The sequence below is a fragment of the Lissotriton helveticus genome, chromosome 12 (assembly GCF_964261635.1).
Source record: "Lissotriton helveticus chromosome 12, aLisHel1.1, whole genome shotgun sequence".
NCBI classification, from domain to species: Eukaryota; Metazoa; Chordata; class Amphibia; order Caudata; family Salamandridae; genus Lissotriton; species Lissotriton helveticus.
This window is the reverse complement of record NC_136073.1, coordinates 164,714,205-164,736,373: the sequence shown is the minus strand read 5'-3', so window position 1 is coordinate 164,736,373 and position 22,169 is coordinate 164,714,205. Positions and strand designations below refer to the sequence as shown.

The 22,169-nt window shown below is 44.9% G+C and overlaps 1 protein-coding gene across 1 annotated transcript in view; it reads right to left on the bottom strand.

Annotated features, from left to right (window-relative positions):
* Positions 1-1,801: 1,801 nt before the first annotated feature.
* LOC144799727 (histidine N-acetyltransferase-like) overlaps positions 1,802-22,169 on the bottom strand; it is a 45,784-nt gene continuing 25,416 nt past the window's right edge. The window contains exons 2-3 of the mRNA XM_078671243.1: positions 8,092-8,316; positions 1,802-2,701 (exon numbers count right to left, since the gene is read on the bottom strand). Coding sequence (XP_078527369.1) covers positions 2,153-2,701; positions 8,092-8,316 — 774 coding nt within the window. The 3' untranslated portion in view covers positions 1,802-2,152. The remainder of the gene's footprint in view (positions 2,702-8,091; positions 8,317-22,169) is intronic.

The window sequence follows — 22,169 nt, the reverse complement described above, 5'->3', positions numbered from 1 at the left end:
CTTTGAACCTTTGAGGCGGGTAAACTCGGGAACCACAGCGCCAATCCACACACCCGATACATCATTGTAATCGTCAGGGTGTGCAGATGGACATAGGCTATATAAACTGTAAAAATATGCGTTATTTAAAAAATGTACCTTAAAAAAAATAGTAGTCCCTTCGAAGTAGCACTGGCCGCGACCTGCGTGCTGACGTCAGGAGCGTGGGGAGGAGCGGCGTCCAGGAGCGGCGGACATGGCGTGGGGGAGGAGCGGTGACGAGCGGCGGACAGGCGGTGAGGACCGGTGGACAGGCGGGAGGAGCGGCAAGGAGTGGCAGAGCGGTGAATTGAGGAGCGCGGGGGAGGAGCGGCGGCTGAGGTAAGGCTCCGGGGGACCCACGGACAATGTCGGGGCAGGCGGGGGTCGGGGCAGGCGGGGGACGGGGCGGGTGGGGGCCCGGGCTGCTGGACAATGTCGGGGCGGGCGGGGGCCCGGGCTGCTGGACAATGTCGGGGCGGGCGGGGTCCCGGGCTGCTGGACAATGTCGGGGCGGGCAGGGGTCGGGGTGGGCGGGGACCCAGGCTGCTGGACAATGTCGGGGCGGGCGGGGGTCGGGGAAGCCTGATTGCTCCCGGACAAGGTCGGGACGGGCTGCTAGTATATATATATATATATATATATATATATATATATATATAGAGAGAGAGAGAGAGAGAGAGAGAGAGAGAGAGAGAGAGAGAGAGAGAGAGAGAGAGTGAGAGAAGAGGAAGAGATAGATAGATGGATGGATGGATGGATGGATGGATGGACGGATGGATGGATGGATGGATGGATGGATGGATAGATGGATAGATAGATAGATAGATAGATAGATATATAGATAGATAGATAGATAGATAGATAGATAGATAGATAGATAGATAGATAGATAGATAGATAGATAGATAGATAGATAGATAGATAGATAGATAGATAGATAGATAGATAGATAGATAGATATAATACAAATAATGGTAAGAGCTTAAGTTTGATAGTGGTTAAGGGTGGTAAGGGTAATTTTCGGGTTTTGGGAGGGTAATGGCAAAAGGTGGCAAGAGTAGTTTTATGGTTTAGGGTTGGTAGTGGTAAAGGATGGTAAGGGTAATATTAAGGTTACGGATAGAAAGGGTAATTTTAGGGTTTTGTTCGTGAGAAGTGGTAAAGCATGGTATGGTTGATTTCAGGAATTAGGGGCGGGTCCTAACTGAGGTGGCTTGGTGGACAAAAGAACAATGGGTTGGAATTCAATCCTTATCAATTTGCCAGTGGCTTAAAAAATTGCAAGCATTCCTCCTATCATATTTTGTGTGTTTGAGTCCCATCACTCAGCCACCATGTCACTGTAAACTAGGGTCCAAGGATGGAAAAACTGGGAATATATACAGTGCTGCTTCTCCTTGATTCATCATGTGTCAGACTTCTTCTAGTAGGCAAATGTTCCCAGGTTGGATCTCATCATTCGAACCTGTGGGATGCCCACACACATTTTTATAGCTTTAGTATCAACTTTAATCAAACAACAGTTTGATGGCCCATTCTAAACACCTTCCTCTTCTTGAAAGAGTTGGAAAATGAGGTAACCGGACATCAATTGGCCATCCCTTGGCATCCTCTGCAATTTTTGCAAATGTCCTAATTTTAGGAAATCTTAGCCTCATTATACCAATTATTTACCATTCCATGATTCTGTACCATCTAATTCTGACAGCGCTGGTAAGTGGTACCACTGACTGAGGGAGAGGCTTAGGTTGGAGTTTGTTCAAGGAGACTTAGTCAGATACCCTTTAATTATAGTTTTATTATGAGGAAAGAGAAAAGAAGCTCACTTCTGGCATCTACAAATATATTCAGTGTGAGGATAAATGTCATGAAATTGAGCTTTATTCAAATAGTGGGGTTGGGAAAATTCAAGATCCTGTATAGAAACCAGGGTGGGCAGGGCAAGATCAAATTCATTTATGCGATGACTTGTGTGTGCTGCAGATGTGTTGACATATAACCCATTGGTAATTTAGAAGATGTTCGTTCAAGATACATGTCCTCAGAACTACAGGGTGATGGGGCACATCTAATATGTAGAGAGATAGTCTTTCCACTGAAGCCCAGGTGAGAGCTTTAGACTAGAAGGACTTCAGATGTCTTTCTCCATAACTAGCTGCTCTGTATACAAAACAAACCTATTTATGTCCTTGCAGAAAGCACCCACTGAGGGTAACACAGCTTTCTCCATGATCAAGAAGCAGACCAGATCACCTTTATGGACCTCTTTAGAAATTGCCAGTAATTGAGCAAGGAAATGTATCTTCACACTTCTTGGGTCAACGCCAAAAAGATCAATGTCTGTTCGATGAAAGCTGCCTTCTAGCGGCACTCTAATTGCAGGGTATCCCAGGCTCAGGACGTTGGGTTCCTCTGAGTTGTCAGCCATCCAGGTGACTTCTTTGGTGAGGAGATAGTCCAGGTTGGGTTTCATTGGATAAACTGGCAGCCAGTTTTGGATAAGCATCTTTGCTGGCAGGATTTTTTCAATCACCGTCTGATTCGTACAAACCCTCATCACGTCCTTTGCCTCCAAAGTCACGGGTGGCTGGAAACACTGCCCGTCCTTCTCCATTTGAGAGATGAGGACTTGGACCTTTTCTTTTACTTCCTCAGCCTTGAACTTGAGTGACAGTATCGCCTGGCAAAAAACAGAGAGGCCATTATACCACTTGTTTCCAATGGAACATTCAGTATAGGCTCATTATTCTCATGTTTGCAATGTCAGAGCCACTATTAAGCACATTCCAGTTAAACAACTTCTCTTTGCACCACACATCACGGTCAAATAACTTACCTCTACACTTCATATGATATTAAAGACCCTTTCTCAACCACCTTATGATACAGGAAAGCTTCTCTCTTCACACTCGTTTTGTGGGCAATACCCCCTTCTGCTGGACAATGTCGGGTGCGGGCGGGGTCCCGGGCTGCTGGACAATGTCGGGGCGGGCAGGGGTCGGGGTGGGCGGGGACCCAGGCTGCTGGACAATGTCGGGGCGGGCGGGGGTCGGGGAAGCCTGATTGCTCCCGGACAAGGTCGGGACGGGCTGCTAGTATATATATATATATATATATATATATATATATATATATATATATATATATATATATATATATGTAAACAAGCTTCTCCTTCCCAAAGAAAAAGAGTAAGAGTAGAGACCCGAGGGGATGCAGTTGGAGGCTTTTAATCGTGGTACATGGCGGATGCATTTCTGGCTTAGATGATAGCCTTCCTCAGCGCCCAAAAAGCCTCCACGAGTGATGCTGCACACTGTTGGTAAGTCCCGCCCCTCTTAAACCTGATGTCACAAGTTCGCACCGCCCCCTGTATCCAATTCAGCACACCTGTGTAGCGCCCAGTGTATGCAGGGAAACTACAAGTCCCAGAGTCCCTAGTAATAGGTCCTTGGAGGTGTTGCTGGGGGGATGAAGTGATGGCATCTTCGTTGTGCGTGCGTGCGGGACGCAGGGTGAGCCCACAAAAAACAAAAATCAAAATGTGATTAAATTGTTTGTTTCGGCTGATTAGTCCACAAGAAAGCGCCTCCTCAGCTCCCCTACACCGCCTCAGCTTCAGAGTCCAGGGATGCATGCGGCAGGGAAAACATGACAGTGCACGCTTCCCAACGCGAGGCTTGTATGACCTCGCAACTGCCAAATTTCTTCCCGGGCTCCAAAGCGGGCATTGGACACTCCAAACAACTTTGGCAACACAGGAACTGCAGCAGCTCAAGCCAGCGAAGTCCAAGCCCAGGGTGAGGCGGGGGTACTCTGTAGCGCGTCTCTGGCTGACGCGTAGGTATGTGTAAACAAGCTTCTCCTTCCCAAAGAAAAAGAGTAAGAGTAGAGACCCGAGGGGATGCAGTTGGAGGCTTTTAATCGTGGTACATGGCGGATGCATTTCTGGCTTAGATGATAGCCTTCCTCAGCGCCCAAAAAGCCTCCACGAGTGATGCTGCACACTGTTGGTAAGTCCCGCCCCTCTTAAACCTGATGTCACAAGTTCGCACCGCCCCCTGTATCCAATTCAGCACACCTGTGTAGCGCCCAGTGTATGCAGGGAAACTACAAGTCCCAGAGTCCCTAGTAATAGGTCCTTGGAGGTGTTGCTGGGGGGATGAAGTGATGGCATCTTCGTTGTGCGTGCGTGCGGGACGCAGGGTGAGCCCACAAAAAACAAAAATCAAAATGTGATGAAATTGTTTGTTTCGGCTGATTAGTCTACAAGAAAGCGCCTCCTCAGCTCCCCTACACCGCCTCAGCTTCAGAGTCCAGGGATGCATGCGGCAGGGAAAACATGACAGTGCACGCTTCCCAACGCGAGGCTTGTATGACCTCGCAACTGCCAAATTTCTTCCCGGGCTCCAAAGCGGGCATTGGACACTCCAAACAACTTTGGCAACACAGGAACTGCAGCAGCTCAAGCCAGCGAAGTCCAAGCCCAATGCGCATGCGCGAGCGGCCGCGCATGCGCATTTCTCACGAGAAATGCGCATGCGCGGTCGCCCGCGCATGCGCATTAGATACACAAGACGGAAGCCATGAAGATAGCGAGCCCCGGGGACGCGGCGGGGGAGCGGCGGGCAAGGTAAGTGCCTTTTAATTCTTTTCCACTTTTAATTTAAAGTATTCAGGGAGGGCGGGAGGGAGGCCTGCGGTGCGTAGTGGGGCTACGCGGAGTGCGGAGGTGGGCGTAGTTTCTCGCCCACTTCACGTAGCTCCACGAAGCCCCACTACGCCCACTACGCCCAGGGTTACTCTGTATACAAAACAAACCTATTTATGTCCTTGCAGAAAGCACCCACTGAGGGTAACACAGCTTTCTCCATGATCAAGAAGCAGACCAGATCACCTTTATGGACCTCTTTAGAAATTGCCAGTAATTGAGCAAGGAAATGTATCTTCACACTTCTTGGGTCAACGCCAAAAAGATCAATGTCTGTTCGATGAAAGCTGCCTTCTAGCGGCACTCTAATTGCAGGGTATCCCAGGCTCAGGACGTTGGGTTCCTCTGAGTTGTCAGCCATCCAGGTGACTTCTTTGGTGAGGAGATAGTCCAGGTTGGGTTTCATTGGATAAACTGGCAGCCAGTTTTGGATAAGCATCTTTGCTGGCAGGATTTTTTCAATCACCGTCTGATTCGTACAAACCCTCATCACGTCCTTTGCCTCCAAAGTCACGGGTGGCTGGAAACACTGCCCGTCCTTCTCCATTTGAGAGATGAGGACTTGGACCTTTTCTTTTACTTCCTCAGCCTTGAACATGAGTGACAGTATCGCCTGGCAAAAAACAGAGAGGCCATTGTACCACTTGTTTCCAATGGAACATTCAGTACAGGCTCATTAGTCTCATGTTTGCAATGTCAGAGCCACTATTAAGCACATTCCAGTTAAACAACTTCTCTTTGCACCACACATCACTGTCAAATAACTTACCTCTACACTTCATATGATATTAAAGACCCTTTCTCAACCACCTTATGCCACAGGAAAGCTTCTCTCTTCACACTCGTTTTGTGGGCAATACCCCCTTCTGTAGTCTCTGTTTTATTTTTTTCCAATCTGACCATCTCCCACAGAAGTCTCAACTTCCCTTCTCCAGTTCAAAAATACCTATCTTAGGATTCTCCCCTTTTCATCTTGAGACGTCAGCACAGGATTGAATGAGTCCTGTATAGGTGGTTGTCTGTTGGAGTGGCTGCCACTAGACGCTTGACCTGTATGTTTACACTTTATATTCCATTTCCCAGTCTGTCTGTGCTGTTTTTCCCCATTTTTGTCACAGTTTTCTAGTGGGGTAGCTAACATGTCCTCTGCTGAGCACTTTATTTATTATGCTACGTACTTTAGTCTAAGTGCATACTTTCCAACACCCCCTCTTCCAGTGCTTAATTTGAAAAATTATAGCAGCATGGCCCTTGTGGAGGCCGCTTCACTTGCACCACCCATTGCCTCTGTCTGTAAGAACATAACTACTAACTATCACACTACTAGAAGTGTGGCACTTCTAACTGTTCTAGTCCCCCAAAGCTAGAAGAAAGGCAGCAGGTTTTAGTCATTTTTAATGTAATTGAATTAATAATCAGCTGTTGTTGTTCTTTTCTCTAAATTAGACAAACAGCGCCTCCATCTGGCAGATTGTCATAAGTGATGGTGCTGAGCACCGGAAACCACCAGCTCAAATTACGCACTGTCCTCTTCCCCCAGGTGTAGTCATTGGTCTAAGTAATTTCTTCTGATACTAAGGATTAACCTCAAGGGGAAATGGTGGAAGATCTGTGCTTTTGCAGAAGTCCTAAGAATTCAGGTAAGCAGCAATTGGTTTGACAAGATGTCGCACGGGTGGGGAGCCTTCTTTCTGGTCTCGCACTACCCCTTTGCCAAGATATGTAAAGGCTAAATATGTGTGTATATAATTCGCTACACCTATCCTTGGAGGCTGTCAGGTTAGTTGGAGGCTGAATTAGTGGTAGACTAGCCCAGGACATCTATGACCATTGCCAGTCTTCAAGGTCAGTTTGTTCTCCCTAACCTCTATTTTTATTTCATTTTGTTGGTGGCAAGGGGTGTTCAAAATCCATATTTATAGGGGACTTGTGAACAATACTGTAGACTTTGGACTGAACAAGAAGATATTTCAGCTAAAACACCCTCCTTATTTGTGCACTCCTGAGTAATTGATAATGTTGGCACCCTGCATCTATCCTGTCCATGTTCTTGTCACAAACTTACTTTGTTTTATTAATTTAGTATTAATTGAGTCTTCAGGCCACCTCATCTTTTTTGTGTTTTTTTACTTGGCGGAAGTTAGTCTGTGTGATAGAAGGGTGGCCCCTTAAAGGTAAGCTCCAACCACATGCAATGGTGAGTTGTCTACACCTTCCTGATTGATACACTAGGAAGAATCTACCATAAATGTTATAAAGGGGGCAATACAGGCAGATCTAATTTTGCAATTATGTATGCCCTTCTTTGCTCATCCTCTCATGAAATAGATATATTCTTCTCTTTTGCTCTGACCCTCCTGTAACTCCTTCTCTTTTGCACTCACTCTCCCCTCCAAGATGTAAGACATTCTCTTCTTTGCTCATCCTCCCGCACAAAATATTTATCTCAGACTTCTGAGCTTACCCTTCACAATGTAAGAAGCAACCCCTTCTTTTCTTTGCTCACCTCCCATATACGGAGTACCCCTTTTCATCTTCTGTCTAGCACACCCTTACAAGGTTGAGTTCACAATCCCACATTATACACTACTCCCACTCTTTGCTTAGTCCCTTACATATAAAACTAACTTAGTCTCCTGTCCTGTTGAACAAATATCTCCCTAACCCTTATAAGAACATCTTCTCTTTAGTGCTTTCCCTTTAAGACATTTTTGCTTCTCTCAGCCTGATTCCACTCTCCATAAGGAGTCTCTCTACCCCTTTCTTTTTTACCATTTTGTTTTAAAGACTATTTATTATTTTCGCCCTCATCTTTAAAGAATTACTGCTTTGCCCTCTTCTTCTCTCTCCCGAAATATGGAGTTTATCTTGCTAATGTACGGATCTCAATCCTTTAATATTTCTCTATTCTCCACTCCCGCAGGGTATTTTGTAAACAAAATATGTATAATTTAATATATCTATGCTTGTCCAACTCACCCTATCAATCCTCTAAAAGTCTGGCTGGTTCTGAACCCATAAATCCCCTGGAAATATCCTGAAGAAGTTCACCAAGGCCTAGGCGGCCAATCAATTGGAAGGGATGTGCTACATGAAACTCCCGGAAGTGATATCAAATGCAGCGTTGCATCATGGGAAAGCTCAGGAAAGCATCATGGATGCTGTGTTGTGTGCTTCACCTCTGAGCATTTTGCTACATGAAAACTGGCATACAATCACTCTCTTGTTTTTCCACTTAAACTTGAATTTTCATCTCTCTCACATGCCAATTATTTTACTCTTCAACTTTAACCTTTAACCTCTATGTATACTTTTGTTACCCTTTCTAGGCCCAAAGGCACTCCAGCTTGGCCTATTACCTTGGAATGTAGCAGTCTGTACTTATGAAGCATGCTTGAGGGAGGGTCTTGACTTCGGGTTAATCTTATGACTTTAACAGCAGGGAACTCGGCTTTTAAAAAATCCTCAATATGGTCCAGCATCATCCGTGGGATGCCTTGCCCCCTCACCCAGGGCGCCACCCGCAGGCCTTCTGTAACAGCAGTGCTTCCAGCATCCACCAGGCAGACTGACTCCAGAGCAACCTAAAACAAGAGACAATCTGACAGTCAGAGAAAGAAGAATGGAGACAATCCGACAGGATCAGCCGGGAGACCAAATCCAAGAGCTTTGCTTAGTCGGTGAAATTCAGCCTTTGTGTTTGTGAGTCTCAGATTTCCTGACCAATATCACTGTATAGCCAACTATAACAAGAATTGCCAAATACAATAAGTCTGGAGTTGAAATCCAACCTTTTAGCTTTTGCAATTTTTATTTTATTCTCTCATGATTTTTCTAAACCTTTATTGTTAGAGGAATATGCTGGGCCCTCGCCAATCAAATAAAGTGGCTAAAAAAAAAATTTATTATTGTAATTATTATTATATATAAAAAACCTACACTAAAACAGTAACCCTTGTCACTGTAGGGAAGTATTTTGTGTAGGGATGAGCTCCTTGTAAAAGGGCGATTCAAAAGGGGGTGGTGATGGACAGAGTATCTGAATTAAGCAGAACACTCCTACCCAGTCAAAAGATCAGGGCTTGATCCATCACCGTTTTTTAGCTCACTGCACCAATCCAGTTCAGAACCTGGCTACATGCAAATTAGTCTGACTCTGGCCCAGTGCATCATGGGAACAGGGCAGACCAAACTACCAAGCCAATTCTTTACTGGAAAGGAAACAAGCTTCCGGGGACCGGTTTCTGGCATTACAGCCGTCTTCGGCCCGGCTTGCTTGAATCCTGATGGTGCTCTGTCCATCACCACCCCCTTTTCTGAATCGTTTTGGCCACTATAGGAGTGGAAGGGTATGCTCAGACATGAGTCCCTTGCTCACTGCACCATCAGGATTCAAGCAAGCCGGGCCAAAGACGGCTGTAATGCCAGAAACCGGTCCCCGGAAGCTTGTTTCCTTTCCAGTAAAGAATTGGCTTGGTAGTTTGGTCTGCCCTGTTCCCATGATGCACTGGGCCAGGGACAGACTAATTTGCATGTAGCCAGGTACTGAACTGGGATGGTGCAGTGAGCTAAAAAACGGTGATGGATCAAGCCCTGATCTTTTGACTGGGTAGGAGTGTTCTGCTTAATTCAGATGCTCTGTCCATCACCACCCCCTTTTCTGAATCGTTTTGGCCACTATAGGAGTCGAAGGGTATGCTCAGACATGAGTCCCTGCTCACTGCACCATCAGGATTCAAGCAAGCCGGGCAGAAGACGGCTGTAATGCCAGAAACCGGTCCCCGGAAGCTTGTTTCCTTTCCAGTAAAGAATTGGCTTGGTAGTTTGGTCTGCCCTGTTCCCATGATGCACTGGGCCAGGCACAGACTAATTTGCATGTAGCCAGGTTCTGAACTGGGATGGTGCAGTGAGCTAAAAAACGGTGATGGATCAAGCCCTGATCTTTTGACTGGGTAGGAGTGTTCTGCTTAATTCAGATGCTCTGTCCATCACCACCCCCTTTTCTGAATCGTTTTGGCCACTATAGGAGTGGAAGGGTATGCTCAGTCATGAGTCCCTTGCTCACTGCACCATCAGGATTCAAGCAAGCCGGGCCGAAGACGGCTGTAATGCCAGAAACCGGTCCCCGGAAGCTTGTTTCCTTTCCAGTAAAGAATTGGCTTGGTAGTTTGGTCTGCCCTGTTCCCATGATGCACTGGGCCAGGGACAGACTAATTTGCATGTAGCCAGGTTCTGAACTGGGATGGTGCAGTGAGCTAAAAAATGGTGATGGATCAAGCCCTGATCTTTTGACTGGGTAGGAGTGCTCTGCTTAATTCAGATGCTCTGTCCATCACCACCCCCTTTTCTGAATCGTTTTGGCCACTATAGGAGTCAAAGGGTATGCTCAGACATGAGTCCCTTGCTCACTGCACCATCAGGATTCAAGCAAGCCGGGCCGAAGACGGCTGTAATGCCAGAAACCGGTCCCCGGAAGCTTGTTTCCTTTCCAGTAAAGAATTGGCTTGGTAGTTTGGTCTGCCCTGTTCCCATGATGCACTGGGCCAGGGACAGACTAATTTGCATGTAGCCAGGTTCTGAACTGGGATGGTGCAGTGAGCTAAAAAACGGTGATGGATCAAGCCCTGATCTTTTGACTGGATAGGAGTGTTCTGCTTAATTCAGATGCTCTGTCCATCACCACCCCCTTTTCTGTATCGTTTTGGCCACTATAGGAGTGGAAGGGTATGCTCAAACATGAGTCCCTTGGTCACTGCACCATCAGGATTCAAGCAAGCCGGGCCGAAGACGGCTGTAATGCCAGAAACCGGTCCCCGGAAGCTTGTTTCCTTTCCAGTAAGGAATTGGCTTGGTAGTTTGGTCTGCCCTGTTCCCATGATGCACTGGGCTAGGGACAGACTAATTTGCATGTAGCCAGGTTCTGAACTGGGATGGTGCAGTGAGCTAAAAAACGGTGATGGATCAAGCCCTGATCTTTTGACTGGGTAGGAGTGTTCCGCTTAATTCAGATGCTCTGTCTATCACCACCCCCTTTTCTGAATCACCTTGTAAAAGGGCAGCATGTCATCACTCACAGTAAAGTTAGCCAATGGTGGAAGTGGGCTGACTCATTGACCATTCATACATGCTGAAGTGGGTCGAAAACAAATGTGAATGACACAAGATCAGACTAATGAATGAAGGCTCGCTTAAAAACCCTATAACTATGGTATGTAGGAAAATAACAAGGTATTGGCTAACACCATATCTATAAAAGCCAATTGGTCTGGAGTAGACTGCCAGTCTCTTAAGTTTGCTAATAAAAGTTTGGTAACATTTTTGTAAATCTTTATTACAAATGGAGAGGTTTGAAAAGATAGACAGACACAGAGATAGATAGATAGATGGATAGATAGATAGATAGATAGATAGATAGATAGATAGATAGATAGATAGATAGATAGATAGATAGATAGATAGATAGATAGATAGATAGATAGATAGATAGGATAAACAACACCGCCTAAATTAATTACTTAAATGTTATATAAGCAGGACATACAGAGCACTGAAAGCAAACTATAAAGTCATATAGGTAGGACATACCGACTAAATTGGTTTGTGATTATAACTGCAGTCCCCAGCATGACATACAGGAGTCCATTTAAAAATGCACTTTATAGCATGCATACTAAAAAAAGAACAACTCTACAAAGTACAGTTTCAAATGGACACAAGCTGGTATGATGTAAAAATAGCAGCAGTCAGATAACCAAAGGCCACTCCAGAAGGAATTGCCACAAGCATTAGGAGGAGACAGGAACACATGAACCTGGAATGTGCCTTGTGCTCACCCCGAAATCAAAATGTAGAGCTGGTAGAAAGCATCCTGCTTTCACACCAGGCTCTAAACACCTAAGGGACACTAACTAATGTAACAATAAAGTAAAAACAAAAGCCCTGGAAATGTAGGAAACTACATTGTGTGCAGGTGTGCTCCTTGTGAAAGAGCTAAATGCCATCACCCACAGTGGCGGCAGGTGGAATTTGAAACTGGTGAGGCATATGGAGAACGAATCAACATATGCCAGCGAGCGCAGCGAGACATCCCGATGGCAATAAGGGTGTTTCGGCTGGGGGGGGGCGGGGGGGGGGAGGGGGAGGTAGGGGGGCAGTTCTGCCACCGTCAAAATGTTTAAAAAATGGGCATCTTTTTTGGTGCGATTTTCAGCAATATTTCTCACAACACTGACCAGACGCCATCAGCCCAAAGGACACACCGATCCCCAGAGCAAGTGCACCAGGAATAAACTACAAATCGCAATAAAGCGTGCAACCTGGAGGGACGAGTGCAGGTAGGACAGAGAGGAGAAAAGGCAGACTTCAGTGAACAGCCATCACTCACCCAAACCCTGCAAACACATTTTAACGCACTCACCACTCCCATAGAACGTGCACATACCAGTTCATCACATTCAAGGGTGCAATGCAGAGGACACGCTAAAGGGTGCGAAGGAAGAAGGCAGGAATTGTAACAAAACTCACCCAAACACTCTCAGCCCACCCACAACCATCCCCATGAGCATCAACACATTGCAATACAGTGGGCACTCTGGAGACAAAATGAAGGCATCAAGGAAAGCGGACAGGCAGGATTACTGGCACTGCCCTCACCCAGCTCAGGCAGATGTGCTAAACACTACAGCCCTTCAATACAACACCACTGTACAATAATCTTCACAATGTAGAGTGGACTGCAGACAGAGAGGTGTGTAGCTGTGCAGGCAGGACTGCTTAAGTTCCTTCACCCATACAGCCCCGTAACAGGCACATGTGCGCTCCTGTACCCTGCTTCCTCCAGTCAGTGAAAATGACCACTTGAATAAACTAACAGTGCAGGCGGCGGCACTGTGAAGCAAATGATGGCATGTGGACCAAGCAGGTAGTCAAGCAGCCACCGCACCCATGGCGCATTCCCATCACACCCCAAGCACCTCTCTACCCCCCACTGAGACCTGGCAGCAAACACAAACTCTGTCATCTGCCCCACACACTGTGCCAACAGATGAGATGACAGTCTGCCCAGACAAAGCGGCGCACAACGGGCCTTTCAAGGGGTGCATCTTTGAACGGTCTCTTTCTCGTGTGAATCCTTTTATTTGCTTCTGTTGACAAGGCTAAAGCATCAGGGGACCCCCCTGTCAAACAAACCTCAGAACGGCCATATCCGCCACAAGAGATGCGCATTATTCTAAAATAACTACAAATAAAGCCCAGCTGATCAGCTCGGTCCTGATAAGCACCTCAAGGAAGAGAAGAGGGAATAATAGTTTTAGCAAATGCATGACTCATGGCGCTTTGGTAACAAAAGTTCCCTTGCTCACGAGTGGATCCACACTCCCTGTGCGGAAATTTAATTGGCTCCCAACACTTAAACCAGGAAGTGTTGCCAACCATCTTGGGACTCGGCCTTGAGAGGAGTCCTACAAAAAATGTAAAAAATCAAGAAAAGGGGGAGAGCTAGGAATATCCTAACCCCTAGGTGTGATGGCTGGGTCCCACTGGGTTCCTCACAAATGAGCCCAACACACTTTATAAGCAAAGAGTAACAATTATACAGTTGAATGTACAGCAATGTTGCAAAGAAGAGTCGATGTTGTAGTTATTTTCGATTTAATCCTCTATTTTTCTTTGATTAAAACTTTTGAAACCGCCAACGCGTTTTGTCCCTAGCAGGGACTTCTTCAGGGCTACAAAAGTACATAAAAAACTATTTACAATTTTATACACATACATTTAAAACAAGGTTCCAAAAAACATCGACTTTAGAGAAATAATAATACTTCTCATAACAGCATCGGTATGTCATTTTCTAAAATTATCCATTTTTAATTTATCACATTTCATCTGTTTCATATTCTCAATATTACATCACTGGGACGCAAACCATGTCCACAATTTCTCAGAAAATTGGAGAAGGGAGGAACAACTCCATATATCAACACCAGACATAGATCCTAAGTTTATTTATAAAATGTTAACAAAGCATACCTTATAGTATGTATCAGTAGCGCTCTTGTCTAATAATGCCTCATATGTTAGGATCAAGTGATTTTGTAATAGAGTGATGGAAGTAATCATCAGATTTATTCATACAGAAAGTCCTTTATGCTGAATATACTCAGACACACGGGGTCAGTTTTAGCCACTTACTTTAAATTCAATTTATAAGCTTCCCCATTGGTTTATGTTCCAAGTGATTTTTCTTTGTAGAATGAGTATCCTACAATCAGAACATATTTACATCACTCAATAGTATTGATTATACAACACTACGTTAAAACACAGACCATTGAATCATTTGAGTTCATCTGTTGTCTCAATTAAATACATGTGAGGCAGGTTATTATTAGGGCTCCCGGTTTTCCGTTTTTATGGATTTATACATATAAATACAGACGGAAATGTATATTTCCTTTGTCTGTATTTATATTTATAAACAGCAAAATACTAGCAAATTTTGTCACAGAAAAGGGTATTAGCCAAGTCCATCCTGATATAGTAGGGCTGGCGTTCAAAAGCCCTTGAGTACAGCATACATCACTGTTTGAAATATGTTTGTCAGCTGTGTTATGAGTTTTAGCCACTCCCATCCCCCTTTACTGCCAACAATCATGCCTGCGAGCCTCTCAACGATGCCACCATCAATTTCATTTCAGCCTAGCATCTCGTAGGGCGGATTTCCTCTCCTTTGTCTAGAACATCTGCTTCAAACTCTTGACCCGCAGTGGGTTTCTGGCCGTTCATCATTAGCCATTTGACACATGCGTTGTTTAGATTGCTGTTCTCCCGGCTTCACAGCACCCATTCCGTTTCCGTTCAGACCAGGCATTTCAGGGCTGTGTTTCTTTCCTTTCGCAGACAGCACCGCAACTGTTTCTGTTTAAATTAAGCTCCCACCCGTGTGGCATGTAAAAGGCAGCTCTCACAGGGGGTAGACACTGCCCCCAGTCTGGTAAGAAGGGGTGAAATAAACAACAAAGCCTCGTTAACAGGTGAATAGTCTTTTTAAAGACCTGTGAAGTACTCGGGTGGGACTTGTCAGCTTTTTCTCGCGCAGCAAGAAACTCCATCAGATTTGAAGCACAATCTTTTGGAGATGTTGCGTCGCCTTTAGAAGCAAGGGATACATAGTCAAGCAGGAAGGAGAGAGAGAACGGCGAAGCAGCACAGCCCACTAATTAGCCATCCAAGATCTATCATTTTCTGTCCTAAACTGTACAAAATAGATCATCTACTATGCTGTAGTGTAGGCGAGCACATGACATAATTTTTTATTTGTTTTCTAGTACAATATAGTCTATATTGCACTAGAAAATAATAAAATTGTCAATTTAAATAAATGTGGAAAAATACTAGCTTTCACGTCGTCTTTTGCTTGTGGCAAAAATAAATTTGGATAAATACAGAAAAAATGCCCAAAAAATAAATATGGATAAATACAGACGGACATGGCAAAGAAATAAATACCATAAAACTGGGAGCCCTAGTTATTATTCATCACGGTTTTGATGTGTTTCTTATATATTTATACAAATATATGTTTTATTGCGTATATTTCTACAGATATCTATTTTGTTACGTGTACCATATAGGAAATCACTCAACAACTACTATACAGATACTCAATCTGTCTTAAGCTTTAAGCGTGGGTTTTTCCGTTTGAGCTTATGATCTCAAACACTATGGTGGTTATTTGAAACAGGTATCCTCACTGGGATCCTGCTGGGGGTAAAAAAATGTAAATTCTATTTTCCATGAATTTGCGGGTGGTTCCATGGCAAAACTTAAGAAAAAAACATGCAGGCTCCTGCTTGTCTTTTTCAGGTAGCCTTGGGAAGAGCAAAATCCTGGGGGCATGTAAAGCAATAAAGGAAAGGGGCATATGGGACTCCGTCCTAGGGTTTATAAAACCCAGGGGACCACCACTTCCATGGGGTATCACCTATAAAGTATGCAAGTGGGCACACGCACCCCACAGCACCAAGGACCGCCAACTCCCTGGGGCTGTGTATGAAATGTGAGTGGGAAAGGCCTGTACAGCCTCCCTCGCAGCGCCATGGACCCCCACTTCCCCAGGGCTAATAGGAATGCAATGGGTGAGCCTTGCGGAACCCCCATGCCCTGGGGACCACCACCTCTCCGTGGCGGTTTCATTTTCAAATAGGGGGGTCTCGTGGATCCCTGGGCCCAGGGGACCACCACCTTCACAAGGTGATTTTTTTTATTTTAAAAGGGTTGGGGGACACATGGCCCCTCTCCGAGCCGGTCTCGGCCCCGGAGACCACCACCTCCCCAGGGCAAGCCATACAAAAAGCAGAGATGTGGTGCCATGAAGCCCCCTTCTGCATTTATAGATGACCCCCTAGGCCCTCAGGCTCCTGTTATATCCCAGGGTGCCAAACTCCAGGATATAGCAGTTTGCTTTGGCTTGGCAGGAGCTTTACTGCTGCCTCCAAGCCTTAGCAAACTTTGCTTCATCTCCAGCAAGTGAGAACATTAAGAATGCTCTAGCTTGCTGAAAGGAGGACAGAATTGCTTTGACAGAGCAAGTTTGGCAGCTCTCTCTCTGTCAAAGCAGTGCTGGCTCCTACAGGAGGCAGGGAGCCATCAGGGACTGCGGGTGCCTTGCGACTCACCATGTGGACCCCAACAAAAGTATCTTGGTGCCCTGAGTGGGACCAGGGCACTCATAAGGGAGGCCAGGCTGGGGAGAGTGGGGGTTCTGGGACCAAAATCGCCCCAGCAGGGGGGTTGCATGGCTCCCTCCCTTAATTAAAAAAATTAATAAACAAATAAAAAGCCAGGCCCCAGGGGATATGGTCCCTGGGGCTGAGAGAGGGAGGCTTGGAGGCTCCCTTCCCCCATTGCAGAAAGGCCTGGCCCGGGGGATATATCCTTGAGGCTGAAATCATCCAGTGATTGTGAGTGTTTTCTAATAGTTTATAAGTGTTAAACATATTTAGTAAGGTATTACAAAAGTTAAATTAGTATACTTTGTGTACAATTAAGCAGAAATAGCAGAAACTCAGAAAAATGCTTTTAAAAGCATTTTTCTAAGTTGCATGTTGCACACACACATGTCCTTTGGACATGTGTGTGCGCAACACCTGTTCAAATGTGCATTTTAGGGGTGCTACAGGGTGTCCCTTGGACACCCCTGGCACCCTTAAAATCGCTATCTCATTTGCGAATAGCAAATTGCTACTCGCAAATGAGGGATACTCCCCATTCATTCCTATGGGCCTCTTGGCATGTCACATACCCATACAACCACTCATACACCTACTGTCAGTAGGTGTATGAGTGGTTGTATGGGTATGTGAGTGGGTGTGTGAGTGGGCGTATGATTGGTTATATGGGTGTGTAAGTGAGTGTGTGTGTGGCTCTTTGAGTGTCTGAGTAACTGTGTGGGTCTGTGAATGTAAGTGAGAGGGGCTGAATGGCTGTGTCAGTGGGTGCGTAAGTGTAGGTTTGGGTAGGCCTGTAGCTTTATTAGTGAGTGGGCCAGAAAGGAACCTCACCTGTCTCTTTATTGAACAAGAGTCTACATTTTTGCAGAACAAGTCTACTCAACAAGAGTACTTTCTACTGATTAATTAGTAAGTGCTACCTCATTGGGTAATGACTAGTGCATATTTTACACTACAGCGGGGTAACAGACCATGAGAAAATGTCTCCAGTTACCTTGTGTGCATGTAATTTCGGCAATGTGATTGTTCCTCAAGCGTTTTGATCCACAAATGTGCGATAACATGAATCTTAATCTACAGATTCTAGTTTGTTAAGCAGTCCATCAACATGGAAAAAGGCTAGAAGACCTTTGTGTACTACTGACTAAAATGGAGCCAGGCAAAATGGGAGTCCCTTGCAGATGATTTTGGGCAGTTGCATACTCTGGGTAATTAAAAGGGAGAACCATGAACTCTGCTCTCAAGACAAGAATGAAATCACTAGAAACAGTCACTACAGATTAGATGGCTCTCCAATAGATCAAGGATGCATTCACCTCCATTAAGGATTTCTGGTTGTTTTTTAATGTGGAATTTCAGAGTAAACACGCTTCCATAGCATTAGCTAAGCCCTAGAAGTTAGAATTGTTTGTGCTTTCCAGAAGTGGAGCTTCAACTGGGGCACCTGCTGTATTTATATTTGTAAGTGCTTCCAGTTGAGGTTCATAGCAGAACCTCATTTTTCCAAGAAGAGTCCACAGTTTTACCGAAAATGCCTACCCAACTGGACTAATTAGTAAGTGCTTCCTCATTGGGCAAATGTCTATTCTTCTGTACCGCTGCATAAAGGACTAACAGCCTGATTCATGTACATGCCGTTTTGCGTGTCCCTAATAGCGAATCATAGCGATTCGCTATTGAGGACACGCAAAACGGCATTCATGTAGGAATTGCTACTTAAATAGCGATTCCTACATGTTCTTTATTTGCGAGTAGCAATTTGCTACTCACAAATACTCCCCATTCATTCCTATGGGCCAAGAGGCCCATAGGAATGAATGGGGAGTATCCCTCATTTGCGAGTAGCAATTTGCTATTCGCAAATGAGATAGCGATTTTAAGGGTGCCAGGGGTGTCCAAGGGACACCCTGTAGCACCCCTAAAATGCACATTTGAACAGGTGTTGCGCACACACATGTCCAAAGGACATGTGTGTGTGCAACATGCAACTTAGAAAAATGCTTTTAAAAGCATTTTTCTGAGTTTCTGCTATTTACCGACAGGTCTGACCTCTCGGTAAATAGCGGCCCCAAAAGTCCAAAATCGCTATTTTGTTTTGTGTCATGAATAGCATTTGAGGAATCTCTAATAGAGATTCCTTAAATGCTATTCCACGCAAATATGCGAATTCTTACATAGCGATTTTTGCATTTGGTATCATGAATACCAAATGCAAAAATCGCACTCGCAAAGGGCCAGATTCTCAGAATCTGGCCCTTTGCGAGTGCAATTTACCTACATGAATCAGGCTGTAAGAGGTAATGTCTCTAGTGACCTTGTGTTCATGTAATTGGGGTAATGTCATTTTTCCCCGAAAGTCTTCGTGCACAATTTGTGATAACATGAATACTTTTCGAGAGAAGATGACAAGACTACAAAGAGGTGAATCTCCACCAAAGAGGACTACTTTCTAATAAATAAATGTTTATTCAGCCCTGGGGACCTCATACTGTGGGTCTCAGCCACACTTAGTGAGGCAAAGGGGCCATGTGCCCCCATCCCTCTGGGGATTGGCCACTTGAACCTGGGTGCCCTGAGCCAACCAAGGGCAACTAGTGTGCAGCGCTGATGACCGTAGATGGAGTCTCAATGCTTTTGTAGTCCCTGACGGCTCCCCCACTCCAGCCGGCGCCAGAATTGCTCCCCCACACAGGGAGCAGCCACCAATGCTCCTCCCTGTATGTGGGAGCAATTCTTTCATCTTTTTTGAAAACAAAAGAACTGATGAGAAGTCAGCTCCCAGCAAGTAGGAGCAGTTTTCCTGCGCCCACTCACTGGCAGCAGACTTACTCTTTGCTCTCACTTGGCCGGGGCTGTCAATGCTCCCACCAAGCAAGAGCAAACAGCTATGTCCCAAGGGTGACCACATGGGTACATAGGGAGCCTGCCGTGGGGAGTGGTGGTCCCCAGGACCATTAGTGGCTCCAGGAGGTGGACTCTTCTTTCTGTTCTAAGGGAGGAGGTGGTTCCTGGGGCCAAGAACAGCCCAGTAGGGGGCAATGCACCCCACCTCAATTGTTATTGCAAGGTCACCCAAGTAAGGTGGTGGTCCCAGAGGCGTTAAATTGCTTTGGAGGGAGGCAACACAGCTCTCCTCCCTCTATGAATTGTTTTCGTGATGCCAGGAAGATGGTAGTTACTGGGGCCCGTAATGGGCAATTAAGGGGGGTCCACGAGGGTTTTTTTAAATAAAGCCCCGGGGAGGTGGGGGCCCCAGGGCTCTTAAAGGACAATGGAGGGGGGTCAGCATCCCCCCCCATGATTTATTAACAAATCCTAAGGGAAGTGGTGGTCTCCTGGGCTTGTAACAGCCTCAGGAGGTGGGCTGTGTTGCCCTCCTCCTCTAATTTTATGAATCAGTATGCCCCGGGAGGTGGTCCCAAGGCCAAGATTGGCAATGGGGAGAGGGTTCTCGTGTTCCCCTTCCCCTTATTTAAAATATGATAGGCCCTCAGAACCTGGCCCACCCTGGGGGCTTTGGTTAAACAATTGCTAGAGACCGCACTTCTTTCTTTTTACATTTGTGCCTCGAATTCCAAAATCTATTGCAATTTTCAGCACAATTGTTTTTAAAAAAGAGGCTTTTTGGGCAAAGGTGGGTGCCTGGGAGACCTCAGAACCAGGTCTGGGAAATCAGGGTATTCCTACCATGCCCCCTTTTCTTTTTTTTTCCTTTTTTGATTGAGACTCGGCTGAGTCCAGGCCCCAAGATGGCTGGCTTCACTTCCTGGTTGAAGTGTCGGCAGCCAATCAGATCTCTGCATGAGATTGGGAGGAGTCACGTAGGGTCCACACCACTATATACAAATTTGATTTTCTTTTAATATCTCGAAAACTACTGAACAGATTTACATCAAATCACAAAAAGGTCGCTTTCTGGATCAAGCGCTACCTTTTTTCTACCACATTTGCTATAATTCAGTTCAGCTGTCCGGGCTGTAGTCGTGTCTACAATCTCTATGGGAATAAAAATGGAAAATGCACTTGTTTGACCCTTCTTTTTCTCGGCTCGCACTTGATAGCTCACCCTGGAACTTTTCCTGCACAACTAGAATCAGTTATGTTTCTTTTTTTGAATAATTGTGTAGAGTTATAAGCCAGTCAAAAACGCTTTTTCTATGTAAACTAGGTCCTAACTATAACTACCTACTGGCGACCACCAGTAAGTAATATATTCACTGAAAAAATACAAAGGTTGAAGTAACTTTATAGTTAGGTGAGATATAAAAGATTTGTTTTTGTTTGAGGAAAACCTTAAACATTCACTGAAATTAGCAAAGGTAAAGTAGTATTATAGTTAGATGAATTTGTCAGTGACAAACATTAAAGTTTTGAACACAAAAACACATACATTTACCATTTAGTTAGCAGATCAATCTATAGCTTGTGCCCCCACCATGCACTGCTTATAACCTCACATATTACATCACTCATGACATGCTTTAGGACATCATTTATGACATCACTGATGACATCCCAAATGACTTAATTGATGCCATCATTGATAACATCATCCTATAACTGTGCTGTTTGTTTTATAGTTTACATTGTGGCAGGTAACGACCATATTAATTTTTCTACCTAATTTTGTACAGCCTCTGTCCAGTTAATGGGTGTAAGTGTTTACAAAACTCATGTGCTCCTAATGCATCATAGGTGTGTAGAGGTATTAAAGAAGTTATTCACTTTTGTATTGAAGAGTAACTCTGTGTGCAGGTGACAGTTGATGACTTGTGTCTATTATATTCCACACAAGTTATTTGGTACTGCAGAAAACATTTCCCGCAGGACATATATGTTCAACATACTATGTATTGTAAGCGGCCTTGATTTATGAGACTGTTAGACAGAATCATCTCAGCAAGATAATTTCTACTGAGCATAGAAGACTGTCTGCTAAGCTTTGTACATGTACTTGCTTTCCTTCAGTAGGTGGGCTATCTGTAAAGTTTATCCCACAGTAAGAAGGCTACCGGTAGTATGATATTTAGCACCTTCAGACCTTGGCTATTTTAGTGAATAGTGTCTCTTTGGGCACGTTTTGCATAGAGTGTACACTGCTCTTGGTAGATACTTTTCAAAACTCTGTGGTGTATTTCTCATGAGAGTTTCACTTGCTACAAATTGCGTGATACAGAGTAAACTTTCTCAATAGAGTCAACAGTGCTGAAAAAACAACTTTTCTACTTATATCCACTTTTTTTCCTCAATGTAGATTCAGTGACTTTCAGGGGTTTGATAAAGGTACAGACTGGCCTTAATAGGGCACTTGTTATGTAATTAGGCTTCAGCATCTGGGAGAACTCGATTTTCCCTGAACAGGTGTATACAGATTGAACACTGTGTGCAGGATAGGTTACACTTTCATCTGTGGTACATAGTCAATATGAACTTGGCTACCCGTGAAGTGTATGCTATCGGGTCAATGTTGCACGAGACACAAGCTTCCTTTAACTATAAGGATTGTATGTATGACAGCAGGAATGATGTTTCATATTATTCTGAGCTATTATGCACTTACTTTAAAAACTCTAATGCTATATCCATTTTTGGAGCAATTTGTACAAAAGAAGCGTGGATGATGTAATCAGTGATGTCATTTGCAATGTCAGCAATGATGACAGGGTTAACCGGCCGAGCTTATATACTGTAAGGGCTTTTGAGTA